The 17,121-nt window shown below is 41.8% G+C and overlaps 1 protein-coding gene across 5 annotated transcripts in view; it reads left to right on the top strand.

Moving 5' to 3' along the window:
• The window catches only part of tns2a (tensin 2a), a 74,522-nt gene that overhangs the window by 35,252 nt on the left and 22,149 nt on the right, over positions 1–17,121 (top strand). For all 5 annotated transcript variants that reach the window (XM_054746182.2, XM_070544975.1, XM_070544974.1 and 2 more), the window contains exons 4-10: positions 8,116–8,154; positions 8,513–8,554; positions 10,752–10,801; positions 12,250–12,433; positions 12,531–12,581; positions 12,664–12,786; positions 13,499–13,563. In XM_054746182.2, the coding sequence (XP_054602157.2) occupies positions 8,116–8,154; positions 8,513–8,554; positions 10,752–10,801; positions 12,250–12,433; positions 12,531–12,581; positions 12,664–12,786; positions 13,499–13,563 (554 nt within the window). The remainder of the gene's footprint in view (positions 1–8,115; positions 8,155–8,512; positions 8,555–10,751; positions 10,802–12,249; positions 12,434–12,530; positions 12,582–12,663; positions 12,787–13,498; positions 13,564–17,121) is intronic.

Here is a 17,121-nt window from a genome sequence, read left to right as displayed (position 1 = left end):
AGCCTGATTTCACTCTGCCCTAGGGATGGGTACCTTTGACATTTGAATCGATTCGGTACTAATTCCCGGTACCTAGGAATTGGTACTGGTACTTAATACCAATTTTAGATACTTTTGAGTGTTTAATATTTAAATTCTCTTTTATAATAAAATATATTATTTAATTTAATTAATTTCCCTCTGGGATTAATAAAGTATTTTTGAATTTGAATTGAATTGAATTGATATATTTTTCTCAATATATAACCATATTTGATAAATATCACAATAAATAACGTACAACTGTTTGTATTTTTACATCGTCCTTGTCGTTTTATAAGCTGATAATTAAACTGAAGCAAACATCTTTACTGTGAACTAAATTTACTGTGTATCTTCATTCCTTTTGCCGTCCTTTTTCATTTGAACTTTCCTACTGGGAAGTTAGAATTTCCGAGGAGAAAGCGAACGCACCATTAGCGGAACGGAAGCTAACAAATCAAGCTAACGTTGTCTTAAACATTTTATTTACCAACCGGAGCAGATTAAGATGAGGATGTCTCGCTTAGATCGTTGTCGCTAGTTTCATCATCACCCAGTTACCCATCACATTTAGTGAAGTGGACCCAAGCTTTAGCGTTCGTTCTTTCAACCATGCTGCTCTGTTTACAACTGGCTCACAGCGACCAATGACACAACGCTCTTGCGCATGCGCAGCTGTCTAGGCAAGTTCTCGTTATGAAGGACGGGTACCGAAACGAGGCACCGTTTCAAATGACGTGAATCGGTGCTCAGTTGGTACTATGGAATTCGGTCAGTACCTTAAAAAGTACCGAATTCGGTACCCATCGCTACTCTGCCCCCAGCTATATGGATGTTATTTTAACTGCAGTTGCAGCATTGCACCACTACAGGGGCGCTGTATCAGCAGCGGTGCACCGAAAAGCTCTAAAACCGCTGCAGACAAAGGTCAAAAATTGCTTTTCTCACTAGTTACATGTTTATGGTTGGTGCTATTGACGTCCTGATTTTCCCCCAGGCTCTTGCATATCAGAGCAGGGCTGTACAGTGCCACTAAAAAAACTCTGTGCGTGTCTGTCTATTTTTAAACGTAGCACTGGTGCAAAATCTTTGAATTACTATTTTCGCCAGAACTTTATTGAACAAAAGTATGTTATGTTTATAGAAAAATGCTTTTTACTGGCACACAGTGTGGAAATCTGGATGCAGTGGAGGAACATAAAGGAACCAGCAAAGGCACAAAGGCAGAACCGGTCCAAAGTTTGGGATCAAAAGTGCAGCTACACGCACATTGGCTAATGCTAAAGCTAACGGGTAGCAGTCTCACGATCAAGTGACGCACAGAAAAATATATGATGGTGGTAAAACTAAGAAAGACTAAACTCTACAAGCGGATGAAAAGTCCCCACCATCCAGTTTATTCTGCATCCTGCAGCGCTACGGATCACAACCGTTGCAGATAGGAGTTACATTACCGCTATAAGACTAAGGCAAGCCGTAGTAGTATATAATTCACAAACGCTTCTATCTTTGAACATAATTTGAGCTGGATTATTGCCAACCCGTACATAATAGACAAGCCACCATTACATTGTTAGCAGCAGAAATTAAATGTTATTACCATTTCCAATACAAATGCATGTAAATGAAATGCATTATTTCCTATATCTATGTATTATTTTGACTAAGATGAGTGTTATTAATACAAACCTAAAATGTTACTGAAATGTAGGTTAAACATTAAAAAATTAGGGCTGGGGGTAAACGATTATTTTTAAAACGATTATGCTGACGATTATTTTATCGAATAGTCGACTATTCTAATGACTATTTAGACAATTAATCTAATGATTATTTTTCTATTGCACAGTTAATAAAACCCAAAAAATCTAATGAATTCCTCAAAAACATTGATAAATTGTTACTGTAAGAGAATAAACACTACAGGCCTTCCATTTTGTATAACACTGCTTTTATTGTGTTTGGTTGGTTATGTTCTGGTGACGTGTAGAACTTGGGAGTGCAGGCTGCTGCCTGAGAGGTGGTTGGAGACGGAGTGTCTCCATGCTGCTTTGTTTTAGTCACTTATGTATGTGAGGCGAGTGGTGTTACGACCCTTCCTGGGGAGTCTGGCTCGTGTGCAAAAAGTAAGGGACAATAACAGGATTTAAAAGTTAAAATGATGATCAGGTTTATTTACAACAACAAAAAAACATAAATCTTTCCATCCACAGGTTGGGAAAAATAAAACTAATTCTCCCTGTGGGGGAATTTAAAAAAAAGTACAAATAAGTAGGGATGTCCCACTGGGCAAAGATTACTGGGTTCTGGACCAAAATAAGGATCTCCAAAGGTCCAAACTCTAAACTGGGTGGTTAAACCAAACTCAAGGTAATATTTTAAGCTAAACCGAAAACCCACAACACTCTAAATATAATAAAAGGGAGATCTGCACCACAAAAAAGATGAACTCTAAACCAAAACGTAACAGCTTATCCAAACGCAAGAAGCTGTTAGCGAAAATGCTAACAGTAGCTTTACCAACGTTAAGTTCAAGTTAACAAGTTTAAATAAACCAAAAATACCAGCAGCAAACAGACCAGCACGGGGGAGAGACTGCTACCACAAAAACAGCTCTCCTAATGCCTGAAAGAAGCTCCTTTATGAAAGGAGAAATGCTCCAGGTGATTTTCTACATCTGCGATAGAGACGGAGCAGCGCATTTGACCCCGGAAGTTGTTGTCCGTTGCCGGGAGACGAAGGCGAGCAAAACAGGAAAGGAATCTAGTAGCGGACGGACATTGTTCCGGGTCTTCGGTATTTGGTGGAGATGTTAGTGAAGGCGGAGAAGAGGGCGAACTAGAGGAAAAACAGGCAGATTCCAACTCTATTTACAAACTCCTGGGGATGCAACAAGTGGGAGCCGTGCTTCGACTACCGGATCTGACGCCGACAAATTTTTAGAATCGAGCCATCGACGTCATCGAGGCTTCGCTACAGCCCTATTAAAAATATTTTTAACTATAAATATCAGATGGGAAAAAGGGAACTAAACACTAATCTAATGCATATTATTGAGCCTTTTATAATATTTAGCCTTTAAAAAAGTGAGGCAGTTGAATGCACAGAGTATGCATGTGCTGGCGCATGGTCAGGATGGTACCACCTTTGCCTCAATTTGAGCCAGGAAAAACCCTGTACACGAAAAACTCGGAGTGACGAATTATAATCAGAAATAAGGGTAATGCTTCCTTTTAAAGTCCCATAATTTCCAAGTACTTACACGGTAATTACAAAGTCAGTTGATGTGTATAATTGTGTAATTACAGTGTATAATTGTAATAAAGTGTAATTATTGTGTAAAACAGTATTTACTAGGAATGATTAATAAAAAAAAAGAATTGAACCTGAGTTACATGGTAATAACTGTTTAAGAACTCAGAAACAATAATACACTTTAACTTACTATGTAATTACCATGTAAGTACTTAGTTAATTAGGGGACTGTACAAGGAAGCGTTGCCAAAATAATTAAATATGGGTTTTCAGTGAGCCACACCTTTAAGAGAACATCAGCTTGAATTTTAGATGAACTCTTTTTAGGTATGTACTCATGGCCCTTACATTTCTCACAGTAATAACATGCCAAGGCTGCTACCTCACCTCTTTGTTATCCCTCTAAGAGCCCACAGCTCTAACAGCCTCACTTTGAGAAGAGACGGCTGTGCGTTGCCCATTTGCTATGCTTCTTCTGGCTTTTGATGGATCAAAGAGCCTGTTAGGGAGCCAGAAGAGACAGGGCCACTGCAGCAAAACAAAACGCTAAGAGAGCAAGATGACAGAGGGCTGGCAACAGGAGATGGAGGGAAGAGCATGAGGAAGAGGTTGGTGTGGAGAGATGGAGGAGCGGGTGAAGAAGGTTGAGGCTGTAGTTTCACCAGCTGGATCCACCTGAGAAGCAGCAGCACGGGAGTTGCAGGAAGGGAATGCAAAAGTAAAAGTACAGAAATGTCATTTTGGTCGTGACTGATGTTATCAAACTTGTCTTAACCCTCCCACTGTCTTTATGGGTGAGACCCCGCGAGGAAAGTTGGCCATTGAGCAGGACTGATGGTTTATCCCTTGAGGTCCACGTGGCAGGGGTGAGATGGTGCTCACTCCTGGACCCAAGGGATGAACCATCAACCCTGCTCAATGGTCAACTTTCCTCGCAGGGTCACACCCATTAGGACAGTGGAAGGGTTAAATTACCGCTGTGTTCAAACCATGGATGTAATTTGGGGTGGGGGGGTGGGGAGACATGCCTCCCCCACTTTTTCCAAAGTCAAACTTTGACCCCTGCACTTTTACCATCCGAAAACAATATTACGCTATGTTAAATTGACACTGGTTGAGCTCTAGGACCAAGTGGAAAACAACCGTTTGTGTAGAAGCCTGTTTCCCATTAGAGCATACTGTAAAGATCCCCCCCCCCCGTGTCCCCCCCCACTTCTAAAGTGAAAATTATGTCCATGGTTCAAACATGCAGCCAAAACTTGAATCCAGTGCAAGTCGGAACAAAAGCAGGTAAAAAGAAATACCTCAAAGCAATAACAGAAGGTGGGTCCAAATTAGGATCCCTCCTGTTTGTCAAACAGGAAGTAGCTTGTTGGGAATAGATTAGAAGAGAAAATCATGAGAGGAAAAGGGAAGGAAATATTGTAATCACTAAATGACATGGAAAGGAAGAGTTGCGATTAGGAACAAATTCCTCATGTCGAGCTAGAAAAAAAAGATGAAGATTACGAGAAAGGAAGAAGCAAAATTTTTTTAAATAAAACAGTAGTGAAGAAAGATATGAAGAAAAATGTGAGGAAAGTCAAAGAAAAGCAGCAAAAGTCACATGAATGTATTTCAACATGGACATGAAGAAAGATAAGAGGGATGAAGGGGGGGGGTACTAAAAGATAAAAGAAGAGACAAGGTAAGCGAGACGTGTAGCAAAGGGGATGAAAAGAGGAGAAGTGGGTGGAGGTCAGCTAGCAGGAAGCTTGTGCGTAAGTGTTGGCCGGCGGAGATGGAATCTGGTACGGTGTGGTGTGCTGTTTCTGGCTCGGCAGCCCCCTCAGGAGGCCTCTCAGCTGGCCACTGTGAGAGAGGGAGGAAGAGAAAGACGTGAAGAAGGAAAATAGGAAGAAACTAGCAAATAAAAGAAAACAATCAACAACAGGTCTTGTTCCCAATTTTCAAACTGCAGCAATTGAAAGAAAAGCGAGCCGTGGCAAACCTATCCAATGGTGGAGAAATACAACAGCGTGAAGGATGAGATTCAAAAATCAGAGCCCCGTGGCTACGGAAAAGATTAATTCATCCTCAGAGTGACTCACACAGGAACATTGTCAAGTCTGCCATGTGATAGTCGCCATTTATTCTGAACCTTCTTCCTGCATTTCCAGTCAAACGCGACGCGTCTCAGTTTAGCTCTTTATCAGTTCCTCGGCCTTCCTGTTGATGTCTGAACTTACGCAGAAGAAGCAGAAAGAAGCTGACCCTGGTGCAAAAGAAAGAAAAGCTTAGTGCAGATTGACTTCAGGCTGACACACCCCCCTCCCAGGGTCAAGGTCTCTGCAACTTCCCTTTTGAGCACAATGAAACATAGACAAGCCCTTGGCCTTTTCCTGTATCCAAATAAACAGCCCGAAAAGGGCTTTTTGGCAGAAGCACGGCCATGCATGTGTGTGTCCGTGTGTGTGTTACGTAAGCATGACTGTGTCTGTCAGGCCTGCTCTGGTTTCCTATGGTTCCAGTTCATTGACCCGGGGCCAGAGCAGACATGGGAATCGGACGTGTCGTTCTGTGTGTGTCTGTGTGTGTTTGTGTCTCGCTGCTCCAGCTGTGCAGCCCAATATTTGGCTTCATGTTTGCACACACTTATCATTTTGCAAACAGCCTCTTGAGCATGATTTGTACTTGTGTTTATTTGGTAGTAGAACCCATCTAAGTGGTTTCATAACAACAACTGTTAATAGACGTATTTACATGGAAAAGGCATTGCCTTGACACACACCAGTGTGCTCCAGAAAACCGCCGATGTTGTGATGTTTTCTAAAGAACTGTCACCTCGTAGTACTGGAACGCTAGTACAATGACAGTAAAAACGTCTTGAAGAAGGGATAGGCGAATATTGAAACACCATATTTGCATGTTTGTGTTGACAACTATAGGTCACAGCTTTTTAGAAACAGTATCATATCTATAAGTATCTAGGTTTCTTTTTCATGAGAGAAAGAGAGTGTGAGATCGATAAGCGGATTGGTTCTGCGTCTGCAGTGATGCGGGCATTGTACCCAGGGGTGGACTGGCCTATCTGGCATTCTGGCACTGTCCTGGTGGGCCTCTTGGCCAAGTGGGCCACTTGCCCAGCTTGGGCCGTGACAAACCAAGCCCCCGTCTCACATGCGGTTATAGAGACAAGTCCGCGAGCGGCACACACAGCACCCCGTCCCTCCCCCCACATTTGGCGGGATAGACGAGTCGCGAGCAGCAACCTCCCCTGCCGAGGGCCGACGGTACATAAAAATGCCAGGGCCAAATTTTGGTCCCAGTCCATCCCTGGGTGTGTGGTGTGATTTGGGAGGGGCTCGGAGTAGACCCGCTGCTCTTCCACATCAAGAGGAGCCAGTTGAGGTGGCTCGGGCATCTAGTTAAGGTGCCTCCTGGATGCCTCCCTGGTGAGGTTTTCCAGGCACATCCAACCGGAAGGAGACCCAAAGGAAGATGCAGAACTTGGTGGAGAGACGATGTTTCTAGGCTGGCCAGGGAACGCCTTAGGATTCCCCTGGAGGAGCTGGCCCAAGTGGCTGGGTAGAGGAAAGTCTGGACCTCCCAGCCTAGACTGCTGCCTCCGTGACCTGACCCTGGATAAGCAAACGAAAATGGATGGAAAATATGATGCGTAACCATGGCAACAAGCTGGTTTACAATCGGGAGCAGCTGATTAACATTGGAAAGGCTGAAATAATACCTCAACTGAAGCCACAAATCCCAAATGATCTAAAACGCAAGAAGCGTGGGTGCAGAGCGGGAGCAAAACGGAGACAGAGAAGGAGGAAATTCAAACCATCTCTTCCATCGATCATAATGGGCAATGTGAGATCACTGGCCAACAAGATGGAGGAACTCCAAGCCCTTTCAAGGACTCAGCCAGAGTTTCGGCAGTTTCAGAACCGCTGGAGGAGATAATGCAAAGAAGGATTCTCCAGAGAATCAAGAAAATGATGGACAACCCTGAGCATTCTCTTCACAAGACTGTCCGACAACGGAAGAGTGTCTTCAGTCAGAGGCTTCTTCAGTTTCGCTGCAACACTGACCGCTACTGGAGATCCTTCCTGCCAACAGCCATTGTAATATACAACAACTCTGGGATTAATAAAGTATTTTTGGATTGGATTTGGATTGGATTGGATATCATAACCCCAACTCAGTGTTTACCCGGAATGCAGAGTAGCAACGTTTCCAACTTTAGCAGGAACGTTCAAAAGACACCCTGTTAATTAATATGTTGGCATCTTAATAATTTGATGTGCAATTTGTTAGCATGTAAGAAAACATTGAGTTTGATCAGTGAAACTTGCAGCTTTTTTTTTTGCTTTAAAGGTATAAATAGATTAGTTATTGTTCGGTAGAAAAGGTCAGGGTGACCTTTAGCTCAGAGGTCAGAAGCTGCCTCCTATCAAACACAACAGATGTTTCTTTATGAGCCACCAGTCCATGACATCAGCTTTTATAATGTTTTAACTTTTTTCAAAATAGCTTCCATTTATAATTCTTTTATGGCCTCCTCGGCTTATTTCAAGTCTCCTCTCAAAATTCAATTTGAATTAAAACTCTGTTTTATTTATTTTTTGTCATTTTATTTTATATTATTGTGATTTTTCTTTATTATTTGAATTAGTTACCAAGACACAGAAAACGGCTAATCTACTTGCCCTAATCTTATTTTTGCAAAAATGCCTTTATTGTCCAGCTGTGACCCTTCAGTGTCTCGAAGCTAAAAGGGTGCCGTTTGTTTGGTTTTTGTGTATTTGTGTGTGTGATTTGGTCCAGTTTTAACATGTGGATGTTTTTGTGTTCTAGGTGGCCTCTGCATGCATCCCAGCTCCCTCCACTGATCTGGTATGTCTCCTTCATTTACTTCCTCATTTCCTGAAGAGTATTCTTTTTACAAGACAAGTTTTGCCACTACATCTATCCACAGCTATGAAGTATGACTGCCCCGAAACCACGATATGGTTTCCTCTGAGCTGAATTCCTTCTGGGAAGCCAAGCCCTGAAATCAGTTGGAGATCAGTTCATTTCTGGAGCACAGCAGAAGTTCAGCTTAGAGGAAAAAACATGGCTGACAGTGTTGTAGGAAATAGTTGTGTTTGTCCATTAGGGGTTCTGTTTGTTTCATTAACTCTCCTTTCCTTCTGCTCTTTTCCCTTTTCTTCCTTTGCCCCACTTCCCATCATCGCCTCTTCCTCACTTCCAGCAACGCAGAGGGACAGCTCCTTCTCGACACATCCAGCACATGGTGAGTATCCTTTAACCTCCAAGTGTATTTCACTTTCATGCTTTTTTCCTCAAAAAGCTGAGTTTTCACTATAGGAGTTCTGTCTGATTTCTGGGAGGGGAAAAAGTGACTGGGAGATACGGGGTGTTTCTCAATGTCAAGGCACCTGGCCTTGCAAGGCGATGTCTTGCGAGGCCAGGCGCCTTGCTTACGAGGACACTGTCCTTCCTTGGTCAAAGGAAACGGTTAAATGGAACATACTTGCATCACGTGACCGCAGCTTCCACGGCGGTCATGTAACGTCAAGTGACGCGGGAGATAACGTTATATTTTATACGTATTAGTTTCAATATAAATATATAACAAGCCATTTACTTTTTAAATTGTGTATATGTTTATTAAATTAAATATATAAGCGAGTTACTACCCGCTAGCCACCAAAGCTGCAACTACTAAGCAACTAACCAACCGTTGATAACTTCTTTGGATCTAAAAAAAAAACATTTTTAATTTGCTGACTTATTTTTAAACTTGAAAATTGTCCCCAAAGTAGCTGCCGGCTTCTGATCCATTGTCTCTTTGAAAATACTGCGGTGTATTCTGGGTAATGTTTGACCAAGGCTAGGCTACAAGACACCTCCCATGTATCCTTGCTCAGCTGGCTAAACGGCTAACAAATGACACACGCCTCGTTAGAACATGAACATTGGAACACATCTTGACGGCTCCTGATGACGAATCTCCTAGGCAACTGGGGCGGGGCTAAGACATCAAGGCAAGGTTCCTTGGCTTTGAGAAACACCCACGATGTCTTGGCCCTCTAAGACAGGTCTCCAATAAAATAAATGTTTTTAAACTTCAGAGTATCGCAACCATGTCGGCAGTGAGTGATGTCACTGTCCAGCGCTAAAAGGCGTCCACAGACTTTTAAAAGTTTAATTCTATCAAAGTATGCCATAATTTGATCCATTCGAACATGAGGAGAGTGGCCGTATGAGGGAAAATGCAGCGTTCAATGACCAGAAGAAGCACCGTTATCTATGGTACTCTGTAGAAAACTACAAAGCATTCATCACGGCGTGGAGAGATTTCTGACGTATTTTCCTGCACTGGGAGTTTAGTAACTACGATTTTAACCCTCCCACTGTCTTTATGGTTGACCCCGTGAGGACAGTTGACCATTGAGCAGGATTGATGGTTTATCCCTTGAGGTCCACATGGCAGGGGTGAGGTGGTGCTCACTCCTCACCCCTGCCACATGGACCCAAGTGATAAATCATCAACCCTGCTCCATGGGCAACTTTCCTCGCGGGGTCACACCCATTAGGACAGTGGGAGGGTTAAAGCAGAATTAATGCTACTTAACTCTTCCATTTTTACTAATGCCAGTCGCTTGTTGACATCTGCTGATATGGTGAGTTATAACCAATCGGCGTGAGTTAACCACAAGTCCCACCCAGAGACTCTAAGGGTCTTTTTCGAGTACATACTTAAATGCGGGTCCCTGAAATGGCCCAGAAAGTGCTCCTTTGGGACCGACCTGGTGAAATGGAGACATGCGCATGCCACGAGGGTCCGGTAAAAACACCTGGAAGTTGGGAAAAGGGTCTACTGTTTCTTCTATTGTGTCAAAAAACAAAAATCCAAATCTTTGGAAACACTTTGCATCACTGATGTCAATTTTTCAGAAACTAAGCTGATCGTATTTGTTGGAAACAGCCTTGTAATTGTTAATATGGAGATTGCACACAGATGCCACCGACGAGAAAATCTGAGCAAAAGTGTACATAAAGATTATAAAGTTGCATGTTCTGGGAGCCTGTTTGGTCAGGGGACATATACGTTTGCTAGTTCAACAGCTGATGGGATGAATGCATGGTACTGGAGTTGGGAGCCATTTTTATCTCTTGCTTAAGGGTCCACTTCTACCGACAATCATTTCAATGCGTTAAATAGTTTGAGATGTTTCTTTCATACGTTTTCTAATTTCTGGCACAATCTGGAACCAGTTTTTGGTGGCATTGTGCCGCTGATATCCAAACAGACACATGAAAGAAGGAGCTGGAGCCAAAAGTTAATCTTTGACCTGATGGTCATCAAGAAATAAGAGTGGACAGATAAGATGACTAGGCAGCTCCTCAGGACTGTCACCATTATGTCAGCTGCTAAATATGTACTCTGATTAAGTGGAAAACTAATATTGTTGTTTTCTCTACAGGGCTCTACCAAGTCTCTGAACTACACCAAACAGAGAAACACTCTACCGCGGTAAAGTCCTCCTCTTTTACTCTTCTATGTGCTCCACGTTGTAATACACAACGCCGGGGATTTTCATGTTTAACATTTCTCTGCTGTCAGCTCTAATCTGCTTCCTTTACATCCGTTCCTCAGATTAATGACCTTCAGTCTTTTGTTCTCAGAGAAGGTTCCGTGTCACAAATGTGACGGAGGACATGAATGTGATCCGACCAGCGTGTTACACAGAGGATCCGGTTTCTCTTTCCACCACTTTCTACTCTGCTGTCTTTTTCTGTCCGTCACACTCAGTGGGAGGTTTCACATCGAGCTGCGACATGCAAAGCTGTAGAAGTGCTCCACATTTTCCATGTTTGTGTGCAATTATTGAATCACACTTTTTTTTAAAGTCCCTAAAAGTGGAATAAGACAACCCGGTTGACCATTTAACATATTTGTTTGTGGTATTATTGGTTAAATATGGTTTAACTAGGATTTAACAAGGTGAACTTAAAGCTGTTAACTAAGGCTGTATGACCACGTGGCACGGTGGCACAGGAGTTAAGTGCTCACCCCGTAATCGGAAGGTTGCAGGTTCGAGCCCCGCTCAGTCTGTCGCTGTCGTTGTGTCCTTGGGCAAGACACTTAACCCACGCTGCCTGCTGGTGGTGGTCGGAGGGACCGGTGGCGCCAGTGCTCGGCAAGGCCCCAGGGCAGCTGTGGCTATATCGTAGCTCATCCCCACCTGTGTGTGAATGGATGAATGACTGATTGTATTGTAAAGCGCCTTGGGGGTTCCAGGACTATAGAAGGCGCTATATCAAATACAGGCCATTTACCATACAGGCCATTTACGTCATATAAAACTTTTGCACTAAGTTTTGTATGTGACTGGTTCAAATGGGGCATGTGACGTACTTTAGGACTTTTTGTGCAAGTTTTTTCTCACAATTTAGCCACAAATTGTCTTTATATCTGAATACCCATCTACTCGTCCATTTTATTCTAATCATCCAGGGTCAGGTTGCATAAAAAGAGTTCCAGGAGGGAAGCCCAGACACCCCTCTCCACAGCTCCCTCTGGGGGATTCCCAGGATGCATTGAGTTTTGGGTCTTCCTAGGGGTGTCCTCTCAGTGGGAGATGCCTGGAAAACCCCCAGAGGAAGATGACCGAGAGGACTTGCTTAATCATTTCTGCGAGTAGTGTCTCTACTCAAAGCACCACTGCTTAAGTCAAGTTCGGTTTCTCATAGATCGGTCATGATTCACATCTCATGGCCATTTCTGTGGGCTGGAAGGTAGATGGGCCAGTAAACAGAGAGCTTTGTGTTATGACTCAGCACCTTCTCCAATACGACAGATCAAAGACGAAGCCTCAATCCGTCCATCTCCACCTCCATTCCACCATCGCTTACTTGTTGAATGAGCTTCCAGCTCACTCTTGATTCTCTCTTCCCGCATTTTGTCCCTCGTTTCTCCAGGAGCTTTAGCATGGATCGCGTGATGGATCGCGTGATGGAGCGCAACTATGACTTTGACCTGACGTACATCACCGAGAGGATCATTTCCGTCTTCTTCCCTCCAAAACTGGAGGAGCAAAGATACCGGCTTAACCTGAAAGAGGTGGCCGCCATGCTCAAATCCAAACATCAGGACAAGTTTCTGGTGAGGGAACATCTGCCACAAAATACACTCAGCAACCCAAAAATGAGAAGTTATTATTCATATCTGAAATATGACAGTGATACATTTTTCATTTCAGCTCCTTAATCTCTCAGAACGACGCCATGACATCACTCGACTGAACCCAAAGGTCAAACTAGTTCTCATCACATGACGACGCAGACCAGTCTAATCCTTTCAGATCACAGCTCCATTTGTCTTCTCTCCAACAGGTCCATGACTTTGGCTGGCCCGACCTCCACGCTCCTCCGCTGGATAAGATCTGTGCCATATGTAAAGCCATGGAGACCTGGCTGACCTCTGACCCCCAGCACGTGGTGGTCCTACACTGCAAGGTCAGAGTTCAGGGGGCCAGGAGGCTTTTTCAGACAAACGTCCCACATTTTCTCCGGCTCTTAAACGCACCGTTGCAGCTGCATGTTTTAGATGCCAAACAAAAACTTCATTGTGAAGTTTGACACTAAAATACTAATCACACGTCTCAGAAAGATCGTTTTTCCCTGCTTGACGCAGAAGGTTAGGGCTCCTACGGCTTGTTTTATTTGTTGGTTTTGGTCTGATGGATTGAAATAGTAAAACCAGACTACTACTTGGGCTTCCTGCCTCTCCTGAACTTTCCAGTTGCAAGAGGGTGTTTGTTAGCTCCAGATCACGCCAAGGAACGAGAATAAGCCAGCTGTTGTCACCGAAAAGTCCTGCTCTGAGGACTCTGAGGGCGTACGCCCTGCAAAACAAGCTTTAATTTGTGCTCATTGTGTTCAAGGAGGCCTTTCTGCTGGTATCTGGAGGGGTCGCATTTGGAATTTGGAAATGGAATGTGTCAGGAAGTGTAGAGGTCTCGCTGCAAAAAGACACTGCAGGGAGCTTTTTAATTTGAAACTTTTTACGTGGCTGGTGTGTCTAAAAAGACCCACGTTTTCTCGGTTTGTCCCTCGCAGTGAAAAACAAAACAACAATCCTAACATTCAGACTGTCAGATCCCAAAAAATGCATGAACCAGCTTTATAATCCAATTGTGATTTTTCTGCATCTTATCTCTTGCTACAGGGCAACAAAGGGAAAACGGGTGTGATCATTGCAGCCTACATGCACTACAGCAAGATCTCTGCAGGGTGAGGGCTTTAACTGTTACTGAACTCTCAGCATCTCAGCGGTTTGACTGTGCTGTCCAGTCAGTTTTCATGGCTGTAAACCCACTGGCTTGTTTGAACAGATAAATTGTTTTTGTGCAGACTTTGTTGATCATTCGTTTGATAAATTAAGCCTGCTGGATTCTGCACAGGAACAGTGGAAATGGCTTCATCCTGTCGCCGATTCCAGCTGTATCCTTTCCATGTACTTTTGGAGTCTGATGCAAGTCCCATGATGGAAACTGTTTCAGAACTCAAAATGTGTGTGTGTGTGTGTGTGTGTGTGTGTGTGTGTGTGTGTGTGTGTGAAGATGGCTGCCGAGTAGGTGTGGTGAGATTGCTGAGCTTTCCTAATATATGAATATCAGCAAAATAAGACAACATCCACCTTTTCTAAGCTTGCTTTTTTGTGGCTTAAGTAATTAGAAACCTTTGGCTTAAACCATTTTTGAGCTAGATGAAGTATTGAACATTTATTCGATACATGAAGTGTTGGACATATTTTTTTCGGCACATGTTCCAACCAGCTGGGAATCTGACAACGCCATAAAGTTAACCATCCAAGGAAACTGTTTGGAACAACGATGTCTATGGAGAATCTGGTCCAAGATATGGAGGAGATAAAAAAGTCCTTGAATTTCATGTCACATGAGATAACTAAAGTGGCAAAACAGCAAAGCGGCCTACAGGAGGTATTGAAAGAAGTCAAGCAACTTAAGGCTTTAATACAAGAAAAGGACAAAAAAATTGAGCTGCTTGAACGGAGGGTTGACGAGTTGGAGCAACATTCAAGGTTGGATGATCTCTTGATATCAGGACTGGAAATACACCGTACCTATGCACAGGCCGCAGCCTGTGACGGGGGAAAAGACATTGAAATCACTGCTACTCATTCTCCAGGTTCTCCTTCACTTGAGGATCAGGTGATCAAATTTTTCAACAGCAAAGATATTGCAATATCCAGTAAAGACATTGTGGCTTGTCACTCATTGGCTCAAAAACATAGTAAAACATCAACCATTGTGATCAGGCTTGCCAGAAGAAAATGTAAAATGGAGGTGCTGAGGAATGCAAAAAAATTAAAGGGTACAAGTGTATATGTAAATGAGCATCTTACGAAAAGAAACTCAGAAATCGCAAGGCAAGCAAGGATCCTGAGAAAAGAAAAGAAGATCCATGACACTTGGACAAGAAACTGCAAAGTACTGATAAAGCTAAATGGTCCCCCGGAGCAGGCAAAAGTGATGGTCATCAGAGATATTAAAGAACTTGATCAATACAAATGACATACGTCTGCTGTGGATCACCAAGGATGAATAAGAGGAAGACAACCAACTTCACGCATGGATGATACAACAAGAAGATATACGAAGAATCTGGATTATTCAACTCTCAATACAGTAAGAACAGAGACTGGTAATTCAAGTTATGAAAATTTACAATTGCAAAGGTTTGACTACACAGAATATAAACCACAGGATATGCAGGATGACATTGACCCAGATAACAATTTTTACACTAGAGTACAAAATCATTGTGAATACTATACTGAAGACCAGTTTGAACATAATGTCACTATAAAAGGTACATTATCTGTTATACATTTCAATTGTAGAAGTCTAAATTCAAATTTTGTGAAGATTATGCAATGTTTGAAGCAATCAAATCATCCATTTACTGTAATAGCAATCTCTGAGACATGGCTCCAGGAAGGGAGGATATCTATGTTTCAAATTGAAGGATATAATATGTTTTCCACAAGTAGAGATTGCAAAAAAGGTGGGGGTGTGGCTTTGTATATTGATAAAAACTTTCAAAGTAGATTGGTGGGTGATATGACATTAGTTATGGATAACATTATGAAGTGTGTATCTGTGGAAATACAAATAGAAAAGTCTAAGAATGTGTTAGTCAGTTGTATGTATAGGAAACCAGGATCTTGTGTTGAAATGTTTAAAGAAAAAATAGTTGATATGTATGATGATATAATCAACAGAAAAATGTGTTTTGTCTGTGGGGATTTTAACATTGACCTGTTGAATCCTCAAATGCAAAATGCAAATACAGAGTTTATTAATTCCATGTTTAGTTTGGGACTGTATCCACTAATAACTCGGCCAACTCGAATTACAAAAACTAGTGCGACACTGATCGACAATATTTTTACAAATATTCTTGAATATGATGTGTTAAGTGGTCTTGTAATTACCGATATGTCTGATCATTTACCGGTTTTCACAGTCGTACAAAGGACAACTGTAACTACTCAAAGTGAATCTGTGGTTGTTACAAGGCTAAAAAATCAAGAAGCAGTAAATTCATTTAAAACTGACTTAATGGAACAAAATTGGGAGGAGGTTTATGTGGAAGATGTAAATATGGCTTATGGAAAATTTTTAAATATTATAACTTCTCTTTATGAAAAAAACTGCCCTTTGCTTTATAAGGTGGATAAGAATAAATATGCTAAAAAGCCGTGGATAACTAAGGGGATTCAGAAGGCTTGCAGGAAAAAAAATAAGCTGTATAAAGACTTTTTAAAGAAAAGAACGGAGGAAGCAGAACAGAATTACAAGATATACAAGAATAAATTAATAAGTATTATGAGATCTAGTAAAAGAAATTATTATAGCAAATTATTGGAAGGAAATAAATCTAACATTAAAAATACGTGGCGCATATTAAATGATTTAATAAAAAAGGGTAGTGGAACCAATAGTCTTCCAAATACTTTTCTAAAAAAAAACAATCAAGAAATTTATCAGTCTAAAGAAATAGCAAATGAATTCAATAAGTATTTTACCGAAATTGGGCCAGATTTGGCAAAGGATATATCAAATACTAAATTAGATGCTGATGCTGTGAGTAAAATAACAAATTTAGACAAAACCATATTTATTCAAGGCACAAATGAAAATGAAGTTATAACAGTTGTTAAAACATTTAAAAGTAAAAAGTCAGCAGATTTACATGGATTTGATATGTCGGTTGTAAAAGAAATCATTGAGATTATAGCCAAACCACTTACACATATTTGTAACCAGTCTCTCCAATCAGGAAGATTTCCTGAAAGGATGAAGGTTGCAAAAGTCATTCCTATCTATAAGGCTGGAGACAAACATGACTTTTCTAATTATAGACCAATTTCTATTTTATCTCAGTTCTCCAAAATACTAGAAACAATGTTTCATAAAAGATTGTATGACTTTATTGAGCATCATGATATTCTTTCTGAACAGCAATATGGTTTTAGACGTGATCGGACAACTTCTCTGGCAATTGTTGATCTAGTGGAGAAAATATCTGATGCAATTGACAACAAACAATATGCTGTTGGGGTCTTCTTAGACCTGACCAAAGCTTTTGATACTGTTAATCATGACTTATTAATAAAAAAATTGTGTAGATATGGCATCAGGGGTGTGGCCTATGACTGGATTAAGAGTTATTTAGAGAACAGACTCCAATATGTCCACATTAACAACACTGATTCACAGCTACTGACAGTGACCACCGGTATCCCACAGGGGTCAGTGTTGG

The sequence above is a fragment of the Nothobranchius furzeri genome, chromosome 15, assembly GCF_043380555.1.
Source record: "Nothobranchius furzeri strain GRZ-AD chromosome 15, NfurGRZ-RIMD1, whole genome shotgun sequence".
In the NCBI taxonomy this organism is placed as follows: Eukaryota; Metazoa; Chordata; class Actinopteri; order Cyprinodontiformes; family Nothobranchiidae; genus Nothobranchius; species Nothobranchius furzeri.
This window is presented reverse-complemented; position numbering and strand designations above follow the sequence as displayed.